We start from the raw sequence: 23,214 nt of genomic DNA, 5'->3' as shown, positions 1-23,214 counted from the left end.
TCTGTCTCTCTCTTCCTCTCCTCCCTTCCTTTCTTTATCTTCCCTTCATTTTTTTTCTTTCTCTTTTCTTTCTTTGACAAATGTAACAGGTTTCCATGGGTGTCTGAATTATTTATGCCAAATTCCTAATATTCTAGTTCTTATTCAGCCCATTTCTCTATCACAAAACAAATGAGGAAAAATGACCTAAATAAAAAGATGACCTTGCGTTCCCTCTACTTAATAAGGAAATTCAATCTGTAGAGATTTCCTTTCTGGAACAGGGTATACGGAGTTAAGCTGCCTTGCTTCCTATGTGGGTTCACCCCAGGTGGAGTCTGCTCTTTAGACAGGGTACACAAGAGGGTAGCAGGGTGCAGCGGGCATCTGACAGGACTGAGAGTGAGAAGTGGGGTCTGACGGCTCGGAGAAGGGCCAGGGGTAAGGCCTGTCCCGAACAAGTTGATGCTTTTTTCTTTCTCCTTTTACAGTTCTCCTTTCCTTGATAATTTCTGTCAAAGAGGCTAATGTGACCTCCTTCCTGGGGTTGGGATGAGGTTTCAGTGAGCTGATTTTTCCAAACATATTATCAGGCATAGAGTAGCTATTTAGCAGGGGTTAGTTAAAGCTCTGCCCTCTTTACCTCTTTATCACAACTTAAAACCCTCACATTCCAGAATTTTGTCACCTGTTGCTGCTCATCCCCAATCCCTTTTCCAAGTCTAACCTGAAACTCAGCTAAGTTAAAAACAAAAACCCTGGTGAAACAAATCCGCACAAAAGAATGACTCCACGAGGGCCTAGCCCCTCCCTAACCCAACATGGGGTTGGGTGTGAACTTCTTTCCAAGTTAGGGTCTCATTGGTAGGTTAGAGTTTTAGGTTGTTGGATAAGATATCCGAGGGGCGTGTGGTACCCACAGGAGCAGTCCCTCTTTTAAATAATACCCAGTCTTGCCTAGGAGTAAGGCCAGCCTGGCAGGGAAGGGAAAGGAGAGCTTGTGGTGCAGAGCCTTCCCACACCTCAGACACAAGAGGAAGCTATGCTAAGGCCCTTGGATTCTTGACCAGAGTGCTGTGCTGTTTTTTTTTGTTTTTTTTTAACACTCACCCTGTCATAGTGTACTACTATTGCAGCTTACTTTTTCATCCAACTTCAAAGTGAGAAAAACATTGCTTCTGTGATGTACATATATGAAAGTATATAATAATTCAAACCACAACTATTCCTCTTTAAAATTCCCATATATACTCGCAATTTCTCTTCATGTGTACATTTATTCAACCTCTTTTCCCTCACTGTGTGGATGGCAAGGAAGTGACTCCTGTCATACATTAGAGTTGGGAGAGATGGCTTTTTTCTTACATGTGCCCTAATGAAAACCTTGCACCCCATCACTCCCTATATACCCATAAAGGCTGACTTGTGATATACTGTAGGAAGTTCATAAACAGAGGCAGTGGAGTATAGTAGTTTAGTGCATGGGCAGACAGACAAACCTGGATTTGAGATTAGTAATAATGACAACTAATATTTCCATGCTGAGTATGCTGTACATATATCAGGGATTTCTTGTAATCCTTAAAGCAGCCCCAGAGATCAATACTCCTATCTTACCATTTTACAGGTGGAGAAATTAAGGCATAGAAAAGGTAAGTCACTTGTCCAAGGTCACACAGTCAGCACATGGTATCAGTGGTGTGAGACTAGGCCAGCTTCCTCCAGGGCTCTCACTTTGATTGGATTCCCAGTTTCCGCATCTATAAAATGAAAATGGTTCCAGTACCTACTTTGTAGATTGTATAAAAATTAAATGGGATAATGCACATAAAGCTTTCAGTACAGCATCTGCCACATAGTAAGCATTTAACAAATGGTTACCCCCTTTAAAACATTTCTACCATCTAGCACTGGTGTGCTCATCCTTACAAACTGAGAGTCAGTATGACATAGTGGCTAGAAGCATAGACTGTGGAGCCAGACCGCCTGGTTCAAATCCTGACTCTTCAGCATATTAGCTGTGTGACTTTGGGCAGATTTCTGTGTGCCTGTTTCTTCATCTGCAAAATGGGCATAATAGAATCTGTCTTATAGAGTAAGAGATTAGAATTCAATATATTAAATTATAAACTATTAAATTATATATATACTTACATATCTTAAAGTAATTCTGTATATTAAATTCAGTAAGTATAATTTACAAAAAGTAATTTATAAGGTAAATTAAGTAAATATGAGTACAATAAGTATAATTAAATATAAGTACACTTCTTGGTAAGCAACACTATCCAATAGAAATGTAATTTGAACTACATACATAATTTTAAATTTTCTACTAGTCACATTTTTTAAAACAGGTAAAAAGAAACAGGTGAAATTAATTTTAATAATATTTTTAATTTAACCCAATATTATCATTTCAGTATGTAATCAACATAAAAATCATTAATGAGATGTTCTACACTCTTTTTTTCATACTAACTCCTTGAGATCTGGTGGGTAGTTTACACTTACCCACACCCCAATTTGGACTAGACACATTTCAGTGCTTAAGAGCCACATGTGGATATTAAATAGTGGCCGTACTGTATTGTATGGCTGTATAATATTAGTTGTTATTATCTATAGGAATTTTATATTTCATTCTTATTTTGAGAGGAAGATAGATTAGAGAGGAGGCAGGTGTTTCTTAGCTTCACATTGAGGATATATATAAGCCTATCTGCCTGAGGAATATGTGGAATTGAAATATGTGGACTGATTTTTTTTTTAATAGCTTATATTACTGTAACTACAGTTTATGTTTGTTGGAATTGCGCTGTAGAGAAGTTTTTGAAATAAAACATACCGAGTGTAATTTATTTAAATCTCAAATCATATACAAATTAATTTGTTTCTTCTCTAGTTGGAGCATTTCTGTACCCAGTACTATTGAAAATTTTCTAAGCACAGGTGTGTTCATAGTTTAAATTTCCATCATCTTGAGCAACTTCAACTTTTTTTCTTAACCTGAAGTTTTGTGTCCAGACTTGTAGTTTTTCCTGCAAATTCACCAAATTTTAGATAAAATCCTTGATTTTCCATATAACTACAGGTTTTTTTCAAGTCAGACCTCTAGGAACGGGAAAAGAAACTTTTCTTCCTTTATCTTGGGATTTTGCTGAGTTGAATGTGGGTTGCTAAGCTTTGCCAGCTAAGGCTGTAGACAGGCTCCTTCCTACCAAGGCAAATGATAGTGGTTTAAGTACAGACCTGGGGCAAATCTGTAAATCCTTATTTTGTAGGTTAATGATGCTACCTATGAGATTCCAGATTTTTCACCAACCATTAAAGGTGTTCTTTGGGAAAACTGGCCAATGGATAAAGGTGTGTTTATTGCCTACGATGATGATAAGGTGTACACTTATGTCTTTCACAAGGACACTATACAAGGTACTTAATCACTTTTTTTGTACATTTACTGAGAAATACATTTCCATTGCAGTGAAATTAAAACATGCCTTTCTGATGTGTGTGCTGAGTATTAGCTTTCAGCATTAAGATGTCTGTTTTATAATATAGGATCCAAGGTCATTTTGGCTGGTGGCACCAAAGTTCCCTTCTGTCATAAACCTTTGCTGTTATATAACGGAGAGTTGACCTGCCAAACACAGAGTGGAAAAATAAACAACATCTACCTTAGCACCCACAGCTTCCTCCACAGTTTAAAAGATGTGGAGCTTAATGATCTGAGGCAGATGCTGACGCAGACTTTAATGCTAAAGAGGTATGGTTTTAAATACTTCTCGTGGGGCCTCTCATTTGCTTTTGTGATTTTAAAGGTCAACTTCTATTAAAATAGTTAGAGGTAATAGTATTTACCTCATTTACTTCACAGGATTATTGTGAGGCTCAGATAAGATGATGGATATGAGAATGTATATAAATTCTAAGGGAAGTACTTTTGTACAACACTATTGGTGCTTTATTCCAAGAAAAGCCCTTCAGAACAAAAAGGTTTCCCATCACCCAAATAGCACAGTTATTGTGAAATTCTAATAAACGTAATTATTTCAACACTCTTAATTTCATCATAACAAAGTTTGATTTTACCTTACTTAAGATTTCCTTTTCCTGCTTTTTCCTCTCACCTCTTAGGGCCGCTGTGAATTTCTTTGTGGTTCTGATTCTTCTCACCATCTCTTAAATGTTGCTCTTCCTCAGGGTCCCTTGAGCTCCTTTCTTCTCTTCTCACTCTAATTATTCTTCCAGAGTGAATCTCCTCAAAGATGGTTTCAGTACCATCTATACGAGGCTGACTCCAAAATGTGCATCCTTGACTTAAAACTCTGTTTACCACTGCCTCCTAGTCATAGGTAGTTGGGAGTCCATGAGTTCCTCAAAGTTGCCTCATCATCTTCCCCAGCCTCCCCCGCTGCCCTAATCACATTGTACACATGCCCTACCACCCACCCACACACGCACACACACACACCCTCACACACACACCCTCTCACACACAAACACCCTCACACACACACACCTTCACACACACATGCTCACACACACACCCCTCACACACACACACCCTCACACCTTCACACACACCCTCACACACACACCCTCACACACACACGCTCACACACACACCCTCACACACACCCTCTCACATACACCCTCACATGCTCACACACACACCCTCACACATCCTCACACACACACCCTCACACCCACTCACCCTCTCACACACACCCTCACACACACACCCTCACACACACACACCCCTCACACACCCCCTCACATGCACACCCTCACACACACACAGCTTCACACACACGTTCACACTCACACCCTCACGCACACACATACCCTCACACACACACACACCCTCACACACACACACACCCTCACACACACACACAGACACACACCCCACACACACATACACTAGGTCCTTTTGTCCTCTGCTATTCCCCCACCTTAACTCAGGCCCTCACGTGGAGTAGTGTATAGCGGAACCACTCCTGACTGCTCTCTCTTATGGTAGCCTCATCTAATCTATTCTCTACACACTTTGGAAAATGTGAATCTGATCCTGTCATTTCCCTGGTGAAGATCTTCCAGTGACTTCCTGTTTTCTTTAGGAAGAAACCCCTGCTTCTCGGGGACCTCAGCATGACATGCTAGGTTCATGATGATTTAATACTAGCCTCATCTGTCCCCACTCCTCCACTCCTCTCTGTGCACTGACTGCTTGGATTCAGTATTTTTCATGATTTCTTGCCTTGGCACGAGCCGCTTTTTCATCCTGGGCTGCCCCTCCCTGTCTCTGTAAATAGTAACTCTTCATTCTTCACCATACAGTGGAGCGCTCTCCTCCTCCAGGAAGCCTTCCCAGAAGCCCCGACCACTGACAGTCTAGGTCAGGGCCTTTCCAATGTGTTGCCTCAGAGCCAGGATCCAGTGTGCAGAGTGGTTTAGCACATGTTATCTCTTACCACTGTGTGACCTGGGCTGGATTTTTAAGGCCTCTAAGCCTCACTTTCCTCAGCTCTAAAGGAGAAATAATAATAATACATAGTGGATAGGGTCGTTAGGGTGATCCAGCGAGAGAATTTACACAAAGCACTTAGCACAAAGATTCACATATTGTAGGCACTCCAGTACCTTTGTCATACTGTGTCATAGTCATCTGTCTTCTTACCTGACTCTTCCACCTTCCCCAAGTATGACTGCCTAAAGGACAGTGATCTGCATTTGAGCCTTACGTCTTGGTTCCTGGCACATAATGGTGCTCAGTGAATGTGTGTTGGATGGAAAAATGCATCAGTGAATAGAGGGGGAGGCGTAACATATTCATTAACGTAGGGGTTCCACAAAAAGTCTCACTGGCATTTATGGTTAAGTTTTATACCAGAGGTCAGCAAGCTTTTTCTGTTATGGTCCAGATGGTAAGTATTTCAGGCGTTAAGGGCCATAGGGTCTGTCACACCTACTCAGGCCAGCTGTTGCAGTGCAAGCACAGCCAAGACAGTCCGTAAAGAGCGGGCGGGTGAGTGTCTGTGTTCCACTCACACTTTATTCTCCAAAACAGGCAGCTGTGGGCCATAGTTTGCTGACCTCTGTTTTAAAGTTCCCAGTTTATAGGGATAGAGTACTAATTTTATTAGAATTATGTGAGAACAAAAATAATTTTCATCTGTGTGTGAAGTAAACCAAAAATAAATAAACAGAATTAGTTGTTGATGAGGGAAGGTGGTTATACAGAATAGATTCAGATTAATTCAAGGAATTCAAGAAAAAACATCTGCATAAAACTGGAAGAAAAGTTTATGTAGCTTTTCATAACTTGAAAATGACTAAAGATTAAGAAATGTTTCTGCAAAATTTATCTAGGGCATAACATTAAATTATATACTATCTGAAAATTGCCTAATACGGGGCAAATAGAGCTCCCTGATTAAGCTTATGTACTCAACTGCTAGGTTTTCTGATGCTTGGGAAATGTGCAAGATTCTGAATGATCATGCTGCCTGGAATGAGTTGGCCAGAGCTTGTCTACACCACATGGAAGTGGAGTTTGCAATCCGTGTTTATCGAACAATTGGAAACGTTGGCATGGTGATGTCCTTGGAACAAATAAAGGTAAACAGCATCTTATGGGAAGATGCTTTAGCATTTAAATGGTGTTTAGTCAAACATTTAAAATTTCTGCAGTTAATCTTACCTAACTCATAAACATTAATTGATAGACCACTACCACTTCCTCCTAAGTACAGTCCTTAAATAAAAAACCCTTGTATTGGGCTTCCCTGGTGGCTCAGTGGTTGAGAGTCCGCCTGCCGATGCAGGGGACACGGGTTCGTGCCCCGGTCTGGGAAGATCCCATATGCCATGGAGCGGCTGGGCCTGTGAGCCATGGCCGCTGAGGCTGCGTGTCCAGAGCCTGTGCTCTGCAACGGGAGAGGCCACAGCAGTGAGAGGCCCGCATACCGCAAAAAAAAACCCCAAAACAAAACAAAAAAAAACCCTTGTATTTCTTCTCATTAAAACTGCTTGTATTTGTAGGGAATAGAGGACTACAATCTTTTGGCAGGACATCTTGCCATGTTTACTAATGATTTCAACCTGGCTCAGGACCTGTACCTGGCATCCAGCTGTCCCATTGCTGCCCTGGAGGTACGACTCTCACCTTTTGTAGAGTTAAAATCTCTCAGCAACAGATACCACATGCTTTCCCCCTCCTGGAATTCAGACTTCAGCTTTAAGAATTCCTGAGTATTCATTTACTTTAGAAATATTTTCATTCTGCATTCTGTGGAGCCATAAAAGGCATGGTATTGTAACATTACCAAATAATTTTAAAGTCAGACTGTGTCCAGAGAGGACAGATTCCGTAACTTACAAAAACGCACACAAATAAAAACAGCCACCATTTCTTTCTTTCTTTCTTTCTTTCTTCTTTATTTTATAGACAAAGATGTTTATTTTAAGAGTATTTGTTTTTTTGTTTCTTTTAACATCTTTATTGGAGTATAATTGCTTTACAATGGTGTGTTAGTTTCTGCTTTATAACAAAGTGAATCAGCTATACACATACATATATCCCCATATCACCTCCCTCTTGCGTCTCCCTCCCACCCTCCCTATCCCACCCCTCTAGGTGGTCACAAAGCACCGAGCTGATCTCCCTGTGCTATGCGGCTGCTTCCCACTAGCTATCTATTTTACATTTGGTAGTGTATATATGTGCATGCCACTCTCTCACTTCATGCCAGCTTACCTTTCCCTCTCCTCGTGTCCTCAAGTCCATTCTCTAGTCTGCGTCTTTATTCCTGTCCTGGCCCTAGGTTCTTCAGAACCTTTTTGTTTTTTTTTTTTTAGATTCCATATATATGTGTTAGCATACAATATTCGTTTTTCTCTTTCTGACTTACTTCACTCTGTATGACAGACTCTAGGTCCATCCACCTCACTACAAATAACTCAATTTCGTTTATTTTTACTGCTGAATAATATTCCATTGTATATATGTGCTGCATCTTCTTTATCCATTCATCTGTCGATGGACACTTAGGTTGGTTCCATGTCCTGGCTATTGTAAATAGAGCTGCAATGAACATTGTGGTGCATGACTTTTTTCGAATTATGGTTTTCTCAGGGCGTATGCCCAGTAATGAGATTGCTGGGTCATATGGTAGTTCTATTTTAAGTTTTTTAAGGAACCTCCATACTGTTCTCCATAGTGGCTGTATCAATTTACATTCCCACAACAGTGCAAGAGGGTTCCCTTTTCTCCACACCCTCTCCAGCATTTATTGTTTGTAGATTTTTTGATGATGGCCATTCTGACTGGTGTGAGGTGATACCTCATTGTAGTTTTGATTTGCATTTCTCTAATGATTAGTGATGTTGAGCATCCTTTCATGTGTTTGTTAGCAATCTCTATATCTTCTTTGGAGAAATGTCAATTTAGGTCTTCTGCCCATTTTTGGATTGGGTTGTTTCTGTTTTTGATATTGAGCTGCATGAGCTGCTTGTAAATTTTGGAGATTAGTCCTTTGTCAGTTGCTTCATTTGCAAATATTTTCTCCCATTCTGAGCGTTGTCTTTTCGTCTTGTTTATGTTTTCCTTTGCTTGCAAAAGCTTTTAAGTTTCATTAGGCCCCATTTGTTTATTTTTGTTTTTATTTCCATTTCTCTAGGAGGTGGGTCAAAAAGGATCTTGCTGTGATTTATGTCAAAGAGTGTTCTTCCTATGTTTTCCTCTAAGAGTTTTATCGTGTCTGGCCTTACATTTAGGTCTTTAACCCATTTTGAGTTTATTTTTGTGTATGGTGTTAGGGAGTGTTCTAATTTCATTCTTTTACATGTAGCTGTCCAGTTTTCCCAGCACCACTTATTGAAGAGGCTGTCTTTTCTCCATTGTATATGCTTGCCTCCTTTATCAAAGATAAGGTGACCGTAGGTGCATGGGTTTATCTCTGAACAGCCACCATTTATTGAGTGCTCACATGTGCCAGGCACTTTTTTAAGCATTGACATATTTTAGATTCATTTAACCTTCACAACAGTCCTGTGAAATAATACTATTATTTTCTCTATTTTCCAAATGGGAAAATTGAGGCGCATTTGTCTTTTATTTATTATGTGAAATTCTCTTGTGTATGAAGAGGGCGTTAAGGCTTGTGTATCATCACCAGTTTCCCAGAGGTGAGTGTTGCAGGGGAAGGATTAGAAATGAGTGAAGGACCTAGTTCAACGCAAGGAAGGAGAGAGCTGTGGCTGTGTAGAGTAGTGGTTAAGAACGTGGACTTTAGAGTCAGACGTGGCTGGGTTCAGATCCCAGCTCTGTGTAACCTTGGACAAGTTATTTCATCTCTCTGTGCCCTAGATCCCATTTAAAGGAGGGATAACAATATCTAGCCCACAGGGTGTTGTAAAGATTTAATTATGAGATTAGGTCTTTTGGAACAGTGCCTGAAGGGCTGTAAAGACAGAGATGGTGGCTGCTGACACTCACATTATTTCACCCCAGCCAGCATTTCTACAACCACACAGAGGGAAGCATATTTGCTGTTGATTTCACAACTTCTCTTTTCAAATTGTTCTATAGCAAATTTTCATTTTAAGTGAACTAAATTACTTTTGTTTTAAGAAAAAATTAGATAATATTACAACATTATTTGAGCTCATTGGGGACACCCTGGGAAATTTCAGAACTTGGATTGGTAAGCACTGAAGTAGGAACATGGCTGCCCTGAGTGAGGGCAACGATGTCATCCCAGCTCTTCTGCATTAGCTGTGGACACTTGTGTGCTGCTGGATTTGTAAAGGATTTAAGGTGATGGCTTCACAATGGAAAGAGGTGATTGCACCCTGTTGTTCCTTTAACCTCACTTTGAAGACTGATAGGTTAGCTAAGTAAAGAGGTTGGAAGCAAAGCCCTACTGCCCAGCCCTGCCACACACTAAGAATGAGACTTTGTGTGCAAAACTCCCTCTCTTTGCCTCAGTTTCTGGATCCCTAAAATGGGCACAAGAGCAGCTCATTACAAAAAGCCTAGTTGTGAAGAGTAAATAGGCTAATGTCCTAAAACAGTACCTGGCAGAAAATAGCACTTACAAAATGTTAGCCATTATTAATTCTTTACAAAGAGTGAATAAAGTGAGGAATGAACTCTAAAAAATTAATGATTTAATCTTTAATGGTTAGTTTATATGTGGAATTATGTACCAGACACATATAAAAGACCTTGGGAGCCAGAGAGAAAGACACGTTCACGTTTTATTTATGTTTGCTACTATTCATCTCATGATATAGGTTCAGATTTTCTCAGAAAATAACATCAGTTCCTATAGTAAAGTATTTCTCAACTTTTTCTTTATTATCTCCCCTCTAAGAAGAAATATTAATTTTAATTTAGCTGATTGAATTAATTTTAATTCAATTTAATTTTTTCCTATGGAGAAAAATTAACTACTAAAGAGAATAAGATTTTGTTTAGGATTGAGTTTTGGAGGGCCACAAACCATTGTAATAGCCAAGATGTTTTTGGTCTCCAAGAACCAATTTTCACCCTTTTGGAGGCTCTGTCACCTGCATTGAGAATGTATGCTATAGTAATTTATTGTCTTTGGAAAGACCAAGTTTCATTTTTTAAACAAAAAGTATCTGTAATCACTTTTATTAAAAACTATATGGTGACTGTGCAGAATAATTTGCTATTTGAAATTAATATCTCTCTCTTCCTAATAGATGAGAAGGGATTTACAGCACTGGGACAGTGCTCTACAACTGGCAAAGCGTTTAGCCCCAGACCAAATACCTTTTATATCAAAAGAATATGCTATTCAGCTTGAATTCACGTAAGTACTTGTCTTTATATGTTTCAGTCAGTATCTAATTATTGAATATCTTCAATTCTAAACAGCTGTTCATTATAAGGCCATTGATTTAATAATTAAATCCATTGATTTAATAATTGCTTCTTAGGTGGAAAAAGCCATATTAATTATACATCCAAAAAGTTTTATTCTAACTAATGATGTCTTATCCATGTATTTATCCACTTGCATTTTCAGCATCAAAGTCTAAGTTTGGGTCTAAGCCTTTTCTATATTTAGAGTCTAAATATTATTTTGAATCACATTCGGCCAACAACAGTTACACATAAACATTGGGGTGACTCTGCTTTTCTTAACCTAAGTGCATGACCTTGACCTCTTTGAACACTTTGAGGATTTGCAGTGTGATTTCAAGGCACAGTGAAAAATACCAGGCTTTGTTATACAACTTCTATTTGCTTAAATTTGTACTTTTTTTTTTGTAAATTGAATTGCACATAGATAAAAATTCAACAGCTAATGTTGAAAATCAAGCCAGAAACTTTTCACAGGTGGATATGTAGTGCTAGAATAATAGTCCTTCATGATGCATGATGAATAGGCTTCACGGATCTTTCCTACCTTTGAAAATGCCATAATCCATTCTGAGAGATTTAGAATTTTCTAGTGCTGTTAATTGCTAGATGGTCTTAACTGTCAGTAGTCTTAATTGACAGACTATACATTTTTATTTCAATGCTGCATAAAAGTGTAAGTTTAGAGGCATTCAAGATCCAATTGTAAACTCACCTTCAGCCATGGTTAATGCCACTAATGCAGATACCTGCAGAGACAAAAAATGAATAATTCATTTGCAAATATAAGTTCACAGGTATATGTGCAATGGCAGTTACATCACAACTGGACAATTTCTTTTGACATTTATTATAGGATACATTCCAATTTCAAAAACTATAAAATGGGAAAAATACTGTTTTTGAACAAAGAAAATATGGTTCTAGCATTTAAAACAACATTTTTATATAGTTCCACTTTGTTTTCTATAGACTTTAGATTCATTGAGAATCTTGACAGATAATAGTTGTAGAAATTATTCCATCAAAAGTATTCTTTCATTTCTAACCAAGATACCTTATTTAAAATTTTCCATTTTGCAAATAAAAACTTTTGGAGATTTTATTTCTTCTTAGTCAACCTTGATCTAAATTTGGTACATTTCTGCCTCTTATACAGTTAATCTATACGTTGAAAAGGTCAAATAGGAATCTTAGTACATAACACAACGGACAAGGCCCTCCGTGTCTGTCCTGAGAGTGACTGGGTCTTAGAGTAAAGAGAAAAGGGTCAATACATTGGGAGATGACCCACCATCTCCTGTCAGAGGACAAACACCAAAGTAAGCCTTGGAACCATCCAGAAAACTTCCATTGTCTCTTCTTTCAGGAGAATCAAAGTTTTTGTAGCAGACCCTCAAAAACTGTCTCGTTATAGTCAGATGAGCTGAGCCAGTTGAAAGCCTGTGATGTTTTTGATATTTTTTAACCCTTTCTGCTCAACACTTCACCGTGAAGCCACCAGTTCCCAAAACTTTCACTGCTATTTCTGTGCTGACCCCTGGACCCTGATCTAGATACACACCCCAGCCCCCAAAATCAGGAGACTTTCCCTTGTGATAATAGTAATGAACTAAGTATATCTCATCATCATCCGATATCCCAGTAGCCACCAGCTGCTGATTTTGATGCTAAGGCCCTAGGCCTGTGCTCAGTTCCATCAGTCTGTTTTATTCTGCATCCAAGACATTGATTAGATCAAAGCAGGACCAGTCTGTCACCTGTGGGAGGGATTTAGCTCTCCAGTCTGGCACTAGAATAATGAGCTAGATCCACATGAGAGTTCCAAAATAAAATAATAATAAAGTGAGTGAACTAAAATACCATAAAAATAAAGTGAGAGTTCCGAAGTCTTAATTTAGCATCTCCTAACTGGGTTTGCCCAAGGAAAACCTCAGGCTCCTGAAGGAGGAACTATCAGGAGACATCTCTAGCTGTGTTGATGTAATTGGGTCAAAGTATTAGAAATTCGCACTTAGGAACACTGCTGACTATGAAGCCCTGGGCTGTCCAAAACAAAGTTCTCAATTGGCTTCTCTTCCAGAAAATTCCTTGTAACCAACAGATGAGGAAACTGAGTGGGGATGAGAGAGGTTGAATAACTGGTCTAAGCTGATAAGGTAGAGCTCAAATAATGCCATTTTCAGAGCTGATTAATTTATTATGGAGGAGGTGATTTCTCAGAGGACAATGGATCTCCAAATTGATCTTAAGTAAATCACTGGTCCATTCTGTTCCAAGCAATAAAAATGAATTGAGGTCATAAATATGACTTCTAGATATGCAGATCCATGTTAGCATTGGTCATGGGAATAGGGAGTGGTATTATTTATTTCATGTGTAATACTTCTAATCAGAATAAGAACCAGGGCCCTTAATACTGTCATCCCCAGTGTTTTCCTTCATTTCTACCCAGATTCTCTTAATACATATTGTACTTATAAATATTGGGTGTTTGGAAAAAACATTCTTTTTTATGGTCACATGATTGTCTTTAGTGCCCCAAAGGAGATAATTAAGCAAAAGTGACCCATAAAATTTAATGTACTTCCCCAAAATGCCTAGCATACTGCAAAGTTAGTACCTTACAGTCTTAGCAAAATCTAGCTTAATAATTATTTTTAAAGTAGCAAAATAATGGACTGCACTTGAAAGAATGCATGTATAAATGTTGTATATCACACCTTTTATGTGCTTAAGCAATTCAGTGACAGATGATCTTTTAAATCTTGTATATGTAAATAAGATACTTGAATGTGTATTAAAATTCACATTTTTTTTTCAGGGGTGATTATGTAAATGCTTTGGCTCATTATGAGAAAGGAATAACAGGTGATAATAAGGTAACCTTGAATAAAGATAAGATATGCATAATTATCTTTGGGTTTGTTGTTAGTTTCCTTTAAAAAATAATCTTATTTGCATTGTATTTATTCCATATATAGCAGGTGAGCCTTTTTTCAGTTTATTAACAGCTTTGCAAGGATATGGTTAAATCATTTTAAAACCCTGAACTCTTAAAAACTGAAGTTGACAATATTTTTATCAGTCTGAAAAAGCTATGTTTTCCATACACCCTAATTATGAGCTTCATATTAAGGTTGGGAGTATGATTTTTATCCCTTCCCAGTTACAGGCTAGCTATTGATTTTCATAAAGCTGTTCCTTTTACTCTTAAAAAGTTTCAGTAACCACTTTGAAAGTGAATTCCCAGTCCATAAAAGTTTGTTCTGCCATTTCATTCCTTATGCTGTATCTTTTATGATGAACCTGGTAAGCATGTACTTTACCCACCATTCCAGTCCATTCTCCCATCCCAGACGATCCCAGAATTTTAGCTCCAGAAGCTAAATTTTGCGATAAAAATGGATGTTTTTAAGTTAGGTGATGTCAAGATTGAAAATCTTTTTCTTTTCTATATTATGTCTAGCATTTTATTACAGAAGTAATACAATTTCAGTATAGTCAATTTGAAAAATCACCAAAGTATGTTAACCTGCAAAGTGAGAGTCCAACGTTCTCTCCTCCATCCACACTCCTTAATGGTAACCACTGTTCATGATTTTATATATTTCCATCCAGAATCTCTGCTAAGCATACAGATATGTATATAATAGGGATTTTTACTAAAAATGAAATCATTCACTTCCATTCATTCAGCAAAGATCAACTGAGAATACATTCTGTGAAAAGCAGCATTTTGCTTTATGGTCTTTCCAAATCAATACATTATGAATGTTTTAATTTTTTAAGAGCTTCTAAAATTTCATTGTTTGGATGTACCATGGTTTTTTCATCCACTCCCTTATTGATTATATTGTAGTTGTTTGGGGTTTTGTTTCTATCAGAAACACCACAGTGAATATTCTACCAAATATATATATCTTTAGCTACTTAAAATAGTATTTCTGCAGGATATATTCTTACAGGTGGGATTCTAGGTCATAAAATGTGTGCTTTTAATTTTTTGTACTGCTAGATTGCTCTCCAAAAGAACTTGTAGTAATTCATCCAGCTGTTAGTTGTGTAGGAAAGTGTCTGTTTCCCTCACATTCTCAACACTACCAATCTCTACCAATTTGATCAGCCAAAAAAAAAGAAGGTATTTCATTTTACTTTGTGTGTGTTTGATTATTAGTGAAGTCAAGCATGTTTTATTTATTTATTGGCCAATTGTATGTTTTTTTATGAATTGCCTGATTATATCCTTTGTTCATTTATCTCTTGGGGTTTTGACATTTTCTTTGTTTGGCTGCATCTATTTAAGTTCGTCCTTAATTGTGTTATTAAAGACAGTCACCACTAGTCACATGTGGCCATTTAAGTTATTTAAAATTAAATAAAATATAAAATTCAGTTCCTCTGTCACAAAATAAATAAATAAAGGTTTTATGTTTCATCAGGCCTAGTAGAGAAATTTTCAGTTTGATAAATATTTTCTTTCTTAATGTTATTCATACATAGCATTTATGCTATGTGCCCAGTATATTTCCTCTCACGTAAAATTTTATACCAAGAAGACATACAAAGAAATGCAAGGTATTACGACAAAGGGGCAGTAAAAATTTGGTCTTGAGCACAAAAGATCTAGACTTTTAAAGAAAAAAATATAACTTTACAACAGATGATTTTTTAAAAAAGACTCAATGTTATTTCAAAATCTTGAGATTTGCCAGAAAAAGATTAATGAAAGTAAACCATAACCTTTGGGCTCATTTTAGATTTAAATTGTTTGGCTAGAATACATCATTTTAAGTTAGGGTCTGATTCATTAGTTATTTGCCTTCTAATTTCAGGAACATGATGAGGTATGTCTGGCTGGCGTGGCCCAGATGTCCATAAGAATGGGAGACATCCGCCGAGGGGTTAGCCTAGCCCTCAAGCACCCCAGCAGGGTCCTTAAAAGAGACTGTGGAGCCATATTGGAGAATATGAAGGTAGACTTTTCTGTGAATAAATATTCATGTGGTCTCATACATAATAAATTTAGTATTTTGATAATCTCATATTATTTTAGCAATTTTCAGAAGCAGCTCAACTCTATGAAAAAGGTCTCTACTATGACAAAGCAGCATCTGTTTACATCCGCTGTAAGAACTGGTAAGAATTTGCTAAAATTTGTTCTGAGCAGGTGTGGAGATGAATGTGTGTCGACGATCTCCCCACTGGTTTTCTTGCTGCTCCTCCCAGCTGTACAACTGTTGCCTCTATCTGGGCCTTCCATCTCCTCTTTTTCTTTTTAGATGAGTTTACATTAATAGTTCCTTTTTCAAAGAACAGCACATTTTCTTGGTTTAATATGGGGAAATACCTGATAGATAAATTGCTAGAATAAAAAAGCCCTGTTGTCCCCAAAGAGTTAACGAACTAACCTTCATTTTCCCACAGAGGGTGGGCTAGTGGGGTTGCGGACCGGAGAAAGAGCAATTAAATCTTGTACCTGTAGGAGGCCAAGATTTTTTAAAGATCACGATAACGGTTTTTTGAATCCTAAAAATGAATATCTGATTGTAGGAAGCTACTTTTAGAGCAAATGTAGTGCTGATATTATTCTCCTAAACCTACCTTTCTAGGGCAAAAGTTGGTGAACTTCTGCCTCATGTTTCTTCTCCAAAGATTCACCTGCAGTATGCCAAAGCTAAAGAAGCAGATGGAAGGTTTGTACAATTTCTCAATTTTATACAAATTTAAAAGAATGTTTTATAAATTAACTATTGATATTTGCAACCCTCTAAGAAAGGCAGAGCACAGAAAGACAGAAAATATCTTACTCCTCACCTGGCTTGAAGTGCCAGACTATTAAATTTTTCCCACACTTTGATATACCTCAGTCAGTCCTTTATGTATTCATATATGGACTAAAATCTCATTTTTACTTGAGGGTTAAATATTAGAAGTTGAAATTTTGATATAATACGGCATGAAAATGAAGTTAGGCAATAGTCATTTTATTAAGGACGATAACTTACAGATGCAGAGGAAAAGAAAAGGGAAGAAACATGAAGTTCATACCTATGGCTGCACTGTTTAAACCACAAAACAGTATTAAAATATAGCAATGGATAATTGGTATCCTAAATATACAAATATTTCCTGGAACTTTAATACAAGAAACTCAAAGGCACTAGGAGGAAATGGGCTAAAGACAAGGAAGAAATACAGTTATGAAATTATATTTTATGCAAACGTGAAAAAGTTCTATCTCACTAACAGTAATTAAATTAAAGCAAACAGTATATCATTTTAACTTATCATATTGGGGAAAAGATTTATTTTAAACTAATAACCATATTGTCAAAATGAGACATGACTGATGTCTCATGACTGATGTCTCAACATGACTGATGAGACTGTAAATTTCTAAAGTCTTTAGAAAGTTATTTAGCAATATGTATTAAGAGATTTTGAAAGGTTACTTCCTTCTACTTTTAGAAAGTAACCTTAAGAAAGAGATATACATTAAGTGTCTTGTTAAAACGGAAAGAGCTAGAGAGCTCATGGGGACTGAACAGAAGTTTTGAGCTCCGTCTAGAAGTCAACACACAATGATTTTATATATCACTGTTAAGCTATGTCTCTAATTGAGAAAAATTCCTTATTTTCTGTTTTCTAAAATAAGCCTGTATTACTATTATAATCTTTCCACTCTAACAAAAACAATAAAATGTAAAAAATTGTATATATATATGGTTCAGATGAGAAAACAGTAAAATTGGTATTTTACTGTTAGTTTATCAAACCTCTGAAAAGAACATATTTTAGTGAAATGGTTCCTGGTATTCTTTCTGATAAAAAATGAAGAAGTTCAAGAAAAATAAGCAACCACCATCAATAAAAAAGTGTCCCAAACATTTATTGACATTTTTTTCCCCAAATGTGACAGTGTTAAGAAAGTTTGTCTGAAATAAGTATCTCTTATAGATACAAAGAAGCTGTTGTGGCTTATGAGAACGCAAAACAGTGGAACAGCGTGATCCGCATCTACCTGGACCACCTCAACAATCCAGAAAAGGCTGTCAGTATTGTCAGAGAAACCCAGTCCCTGGATGGAGCCAAGATGGTAGCCCGGTAACATAATGCATTAATATTTTTGGACTTCCAAAAACGAACCTTAAAAGAGAGCCCCCACTTCCTCTTATCAAAAAATCAATTCAAATGGAATACTTATTCCGTTTTGGGTTTTTTTTTTTAAATTATATCTAAGTGTTTAAATTCGAAGGCTGTTTGTTGTGGTCAACGTATGAGAGTGTGTTTTCCAAATATAAACATATGGTATAGAACTGCAGTTTACCGAATACATTTTTACTTTTAAGTGGTTTCTCCAGGTTGAAAAATATCTTATTTTGTAAATGACAAACTTCTTTTAAATGAGTCAAGTTCATTAAAGTACTTTGTTTCAGGTTTTTTCTACAGCTAGGTGACTACGGGTCTGCCATCCAGTTTCTTGTTATGTCCAAATGTAATAATGAAGCTTTCACACTGGCTCAGCAGCACAACAAAATGGAAATCTATGCGGACATTATCGGTAAATATCGGTTTTTTCCCTAATTTCTCTTAAAGACTTTATCAAAGGAACGCTTTGACTCTTATGGTCTAATGATCAGATTTGTATATCCACAAGGACATGCACACACACCATTTATACACAGACACACACACCAGCTATATGTAACTTGTTAGATTTCAAGATCCCTACTATACCTTAAAGATGAGACGGAATTATAAGACCATTTTCAAAAATTAAGGTGTTTTGGGTGACTTCTGCGAGAGGCCAGATTTCCCAAATCCTGCTATGCTACTGCTCAAGGAACCTGGTAAAGCAAGGTTCCAAGATGAAGGGAATAGGAAATGAAGAATGATTTTTGAAAAAGTAAATGTTTTCATAAATTTTTTTAATTGAGTTATAAATTAAGAATATATGGGGGCTTCCCTGGTGACGCAGTGGTTGAGAGTCCGCCTGCCGATGCAGGGGACACGGGTTTGTGCCCCAGTCTGGGAGGATCCCACATGCCGCGGAGCAGCTAGGCCTGTGAGCCATGGCCGCTGAGCCTGCGCGTCCGGAGCCTGTGCTCCGCAACGGGAGAGGCCACAACAGTGAGAGGCCCACGTACCGCAAAAAAAAAGAATATATGATGTGGTTTTTAAAGATTTTGAAAGTACAAAAGAAAATTTTATATTCTGAGAATACTGGCTTATACGTTTTCTTCCCATGTTTGTAATTATTCTTAGAAATTGCTGAAACAATTTTCAGATTTTTCACTTCATGGGCCATGTATAACATTATTTGTGGTGTGATTTTTCTTCTTTTTTTCCTTTTTTATTGTAAAATATACATAATGTAAATTTACCGTTTTAACCATTTTTAAGTGTACAGTTTGGTTGCATTAAGTACATTTGCACTGTTGTGCAACTATCACCACATCCGTCTCCAGAACTTTGTCATCATCCTAAACTAAAACTATATACCCATTAAACAATAGCTCCCATTCCCCTCACCTCCCAGCCTCATAACCACTGTTCTACTTTCTGTCGCTATGATTTTGACTACTCGTGGTACCTTTTATAAGTGGAATTATAATATTTGTCCTGTTATGTTATTTCGTTTTTTTACAATTCACAAAATGACTGTAAGAATTGTTGGTGGGATTCATGAGAAAATATTTGTTTCAGTCTTCAAGGGAAGTAATAGGTAAAAGCATCTTCTAATATCTTAGGAAGTCATTCAAGTAATTGGAGAAAATAAAGAGCTAAAGAAAAAAAGGAAATACGGATAAAAGCAACATTACCAATATTAATGTTTAACATGACAGATGACATTTCTGTCCTAACAATTGCAAATCATCATTGCACTAAAGCATTTAAGTTTTTCTAATTTCAGAAGGATGTGGCTTATCCTAAATCATGCACACACACATATACTCACATATGCCCTCCCACTCCCAAAACATAACACAATTTTCTTCACCTTTCTTTACTCCCTTCTTTTATAAACTCCATATCTGCCTTGGTCTGGAGACACAGAGCTGTTCTTATACTTTGGTGCCCTACTGGGCCTCCAACTCCCATGGGTAAACATAAACAATAAATTGGAATTCCAGCAGCTTTGGGGTCTTCTGTGCTTAATATGTTTAAGCCTGTAAAAGAAAAACAGAAAAGGGACTTCCCTGGTGGTTAAGACCTCACGCACCCAATGCAGGGGGCCCGGGTTTGATCTCTGGTCAAGGCGCTAGAGCCCGCATCCCACAACTAAGATCCAGTGCAGCCGAATAAAAATTAATTAAATAAATATTTTTTTAAAAAAGGAAAAACAGTAATTATCTTTAAATAGCATCTGTTGTCCATTTGAGTATCATCTCCCTTGTCTGACAAATACATACAGACTATTGTTTAAACTGGGCACTGGAGAAAGGAGATGGATTACATTTGCATTATGGTTAACTTTGCTCCTGATTGTTCTGAAACCCTAGGGAAATCTTGGATTGTTCCTTGTTTTAGGAAATAAGATTGAGACTCTTAAAGAAAGATAAAAGTCACTAACGGTAATGTCAAACTGTAACCCAGCTTCTCACAAAGCGTCATAACTTCCTCTCCTGATTGTTATTTAGAGCGAAAAGAAGATGGAACAGAGTTGATATGTGGGGTTATTATGGTGAATGTGTTTTGTGATGAAAAAGACACTGATAACAATATTTGCTGTTAAAAGGTTTTCATCACCTCTTTTTAGATCACCTCTTTTTAGATCCTATTTTTAGATTAGCAATAAGAGGTAAACAAGTTTTGCTCAGATATTTTACTCAATGAATTTCTGTTGTAGGTTCTGAAGACACTACTAATGAGGACTATCAAAGCATTGCCTTATATTTCGAAGGAGAAAAAAGACATTTTCAGGCTGGAAAATTCTTCTTGCTGTGTGGCCAGTATTCACGAGTGAGTATGTGCCAAGAAAACATACTTTGGACTCCACAGGAATGATCAGATAAAATAAATAATGATATTAAAATAATGATAATCATTAAAATAACGATATTATTTTAAGTAATATCTTAAAATATATTACGCTCCCAGACACCCAGATTTGAAATCTCAGAGTCAGCCTTAAACTCTTCCCCTCTCTCCCACATCCAGTCACATTATGCCTTCGTAACCTCTCTCACAGCTCTCTCTTTTTCGTTCTAACTACCATCCATGTAATACAAACCTGGGTCACCTCACTTTAGATTATGGCAATGGTTTCCTGTTTTCCTCGTTTTTAGCTTCTCTGTCTATAACTCATCCTTCATTTTGTTCCCCAAATGGTACTAACTTTGACTGACAAAGAGCCCCTAAAGCAGGGGTTACGGTATTCAAGCAAGGGACGTAAACAAGTGAAGCTGCAGGGTCAGGCTGTGCGTTTACTGAGTGACAGGGTAGGGACTGCTGGACGGGACGCGTTTTGTCTGAAGGGAACAGCTGTTTCTCACCTCCAAAAAAGTGTTGCCATTCAGGAGTTTGGGCCTACTAGCTCAGATCATAGGATTTTTTCACAAGAAACACAAGTCTGGGTCAATATTAAAATATAGGCCCAGATATTTGTATAACATCTCGCTGGCCAAAGAAACATGTCTGTGTGTGAATTCAGCCTTCAGGCCATCAATTTGCTGTTCTGGCCTCTTAGTTACTGAGTCTAAACTCCTTAGCTGGCACTCAAGAGAATTTCCACAATTGACCAACCAGCCTGAACTTCCCAATCTGGCATCTAGCTTTTTCCATTGAAGAATCCCACGCTTCCGCTAGCCTTCTCCCATCCCTGTTCTCCACCTGGGTTCCTCTTTGCCCTCTTCCCCACCTTCCACAGACCTGTCCATCTTCAAGTCCTTTTCCTCTGTGTTATCTTCAAGATCATCCTCATGTCTAATCATCTTTTCTTCTTCAGACCACCTATAAAGCCAACTGGCAATACTGCCCATTTGTCTCTGAAACTTTTATAACTTTAAACGTCTTCATAGGTGTGGTGGTGTGGCGTTCAGGAGTTAGACAACTATGGCTTAAAATATTTGATTATAATAATTATATTTTCATCACGTCACATAGATCTCTCCAATTAGATTGTACATGATACAAAGAGACGGTCTGGTATTTTCCATAGCATCTAGCACAGTCTCATATACAGGGCAGCAAGTTGTCAGTAAATATTTGTTGAGTGAATAAATGAATGAAAATAATTAACTCTTCCTACCTAAAGAGGGCACATTTTTCATTCTGATTTCATTTGAAATCAGAACTAGATGTTTCAAAGGGTCAACTGGATCCTTCCACTTTTTAAACTACACTCAGCCTTTTAAGTATATATTTTAAGACTCAGCACTGTGCAAGCTCCTGGTTAAGATGAAGATACTTTCACAAACTGTGATTACTTTGTTTGTATGGAACCTTTGTTTTTCCCAATGTGAAAGCAGTCTGAAAATTTTTAATTTCTATTCAATTCTCATTTCAGGCACTTAAACACTTGCTGAAATGTCCAAGCTCAGAAGACAATGCAGCAATAGAAATGGCAATTGAAACTGTAAGTTAACTCTGGAATGAACTTTCATGAATGCTAATTATTTTTTTAACTTTTTGAGGAAATTTCCAAACATTTACAAAAGTAGACCAAACAGCATAACAAACCCCCAGATACCCATCATCTCATTTCAACAGCTGTCCACACGTGGCCAGTCATATTTTATTCATACCTCCACCCTCTTTCCCTATATTATTTTAAAGCAAATCACAGACATCATATCATTTCGTTTGTGGATACAAAATCTATCTCTAAAAGATAAGAACCTTTGCATTTTCTTTTAGGTGTAACTTGCATACAGTAAAATGCACGAATCTTAAATATGCAACTCAATTAGTTTTTTCAAATAAAATCTGTGTACACCTGTGTAACCCCCATCCAGATCAAGCTGGGCCCAGAAGGCCCACTGCTGCCTCCCAATCAGTGTTCCCCACCAGGGGTAACCACAATTCTGACTTCTATTCGTATAGATTGGTTTTCCATGTTTATGGATTTCATGTAAATGAAACCATACATATGTTCTCTTTTGTGTCCAGTTTCTTTCAGTCAACATTAAGTCTGCGAAAGCATCTGTGTTATCATGTGTAGCAATAGTTCATTCTTATTCATTGCTGTGTAGTATTCCACCATATGACTGTCACAATTTCTTTACCCATTATTCTGTTAATGGACATTTAGGTTGTCTCAGTTTGGGCATATTATGAATAAAGTTGCCATAATGCTGTTCATGTCTTTTTGTGTACACAAATAAGCCCTC

At 37.4% G+C, this 23,214-nt stretch overlaps 1 protein-coding gene across 7 annotated transcripts in view; it reads left to right on the top strand.

Annotated features, from left to right (window-relative positions):
• The window catches only part of WDR19 (WD repeat domain 19), an 84,303-nt gene that overhangs the window by 38,272 nt on the left and 22,817 nt on the right, over nucleotides 1–23,214 (top strand). For all 7 annotated transcript variants that reach the window (XR_009540359.1, XR_009540360.1, XM_060148338.1 and 4 more), the window contains 13 exons: nucleotides 3,264–3,411; nucleotides 3,541–3,745; nucleotides 6,444–6,603; nucleotides 7,027–7,137; nucleotides 10,717–10,826; nucleotides 13,704–13,761; nucleotides 15,715–15,855; nucleotides 15,936–16,018; nucleotides 16,492–16,575; nucleotides 17,840–17,986; nucleotides 18,319–18,443; nucleotides 20,733–20,845; nucleotides 22,392–22,460. Coding sequence is in view for 5 of the 7 variants with exons in the window: in XM_060148338.1 (XP_060004321.1) it covers nucleotides 3,264–3,411; nucleotides 3,541–3,745; nucleotides 6,444–6,603; nucleotides 7,027–7,137; nucleotides 10,717–10,826; nucleotides 13,704–13,761; nucleotides 15,715–15,855; nucleotides 15,936–16,018; nucleotides 16,492–16,575; nucleotides 17,840–17,986; nucleotides 18,319–18,443; nucleotides 20,733–20,845; nucleotides 22,392–22,460 (1,554 nt within the window). In the remaining 2 variants the exon portion in view is untranslated. The remainder of the gene's footprint in view (nucleotides 1–3,263; nucleotides 3,412–3,540; nucleotides 3,746–6,443; nucleotides 6,604–7,026; nucleotides 7,138–10,716; nucleotides 10,827–13,703; nucleotides 13,762–15,714; nucleotides 15,856–15,935; nucleotides 16,019–16,491; nucleotides 16,576–17,839; nucleotides 17,987–18,318; nucleotides 18,444–20,732; nucleotides 20,846–22,391; nucleotides 22,461–23,214) is intronic.

This window comes from Lagenorhynchus albirostris, chromosome 4, assembly GCF_949774975.1.
Source record: "Lagenorhynchus albirostris chromosome 4, mLagAlb1.1, whole genome shotgun sequence".
Taxonomy (NCBI): Eukaryota; Metazoa; Chordata; class Mammalia; order Artiodactyla; family Delphinidae; genus Lagenorhynchus; species Lagenorhynchus albirostris.
This window is presented reverse-complemented; position numbering and strand designations above follow the sequence as displayed.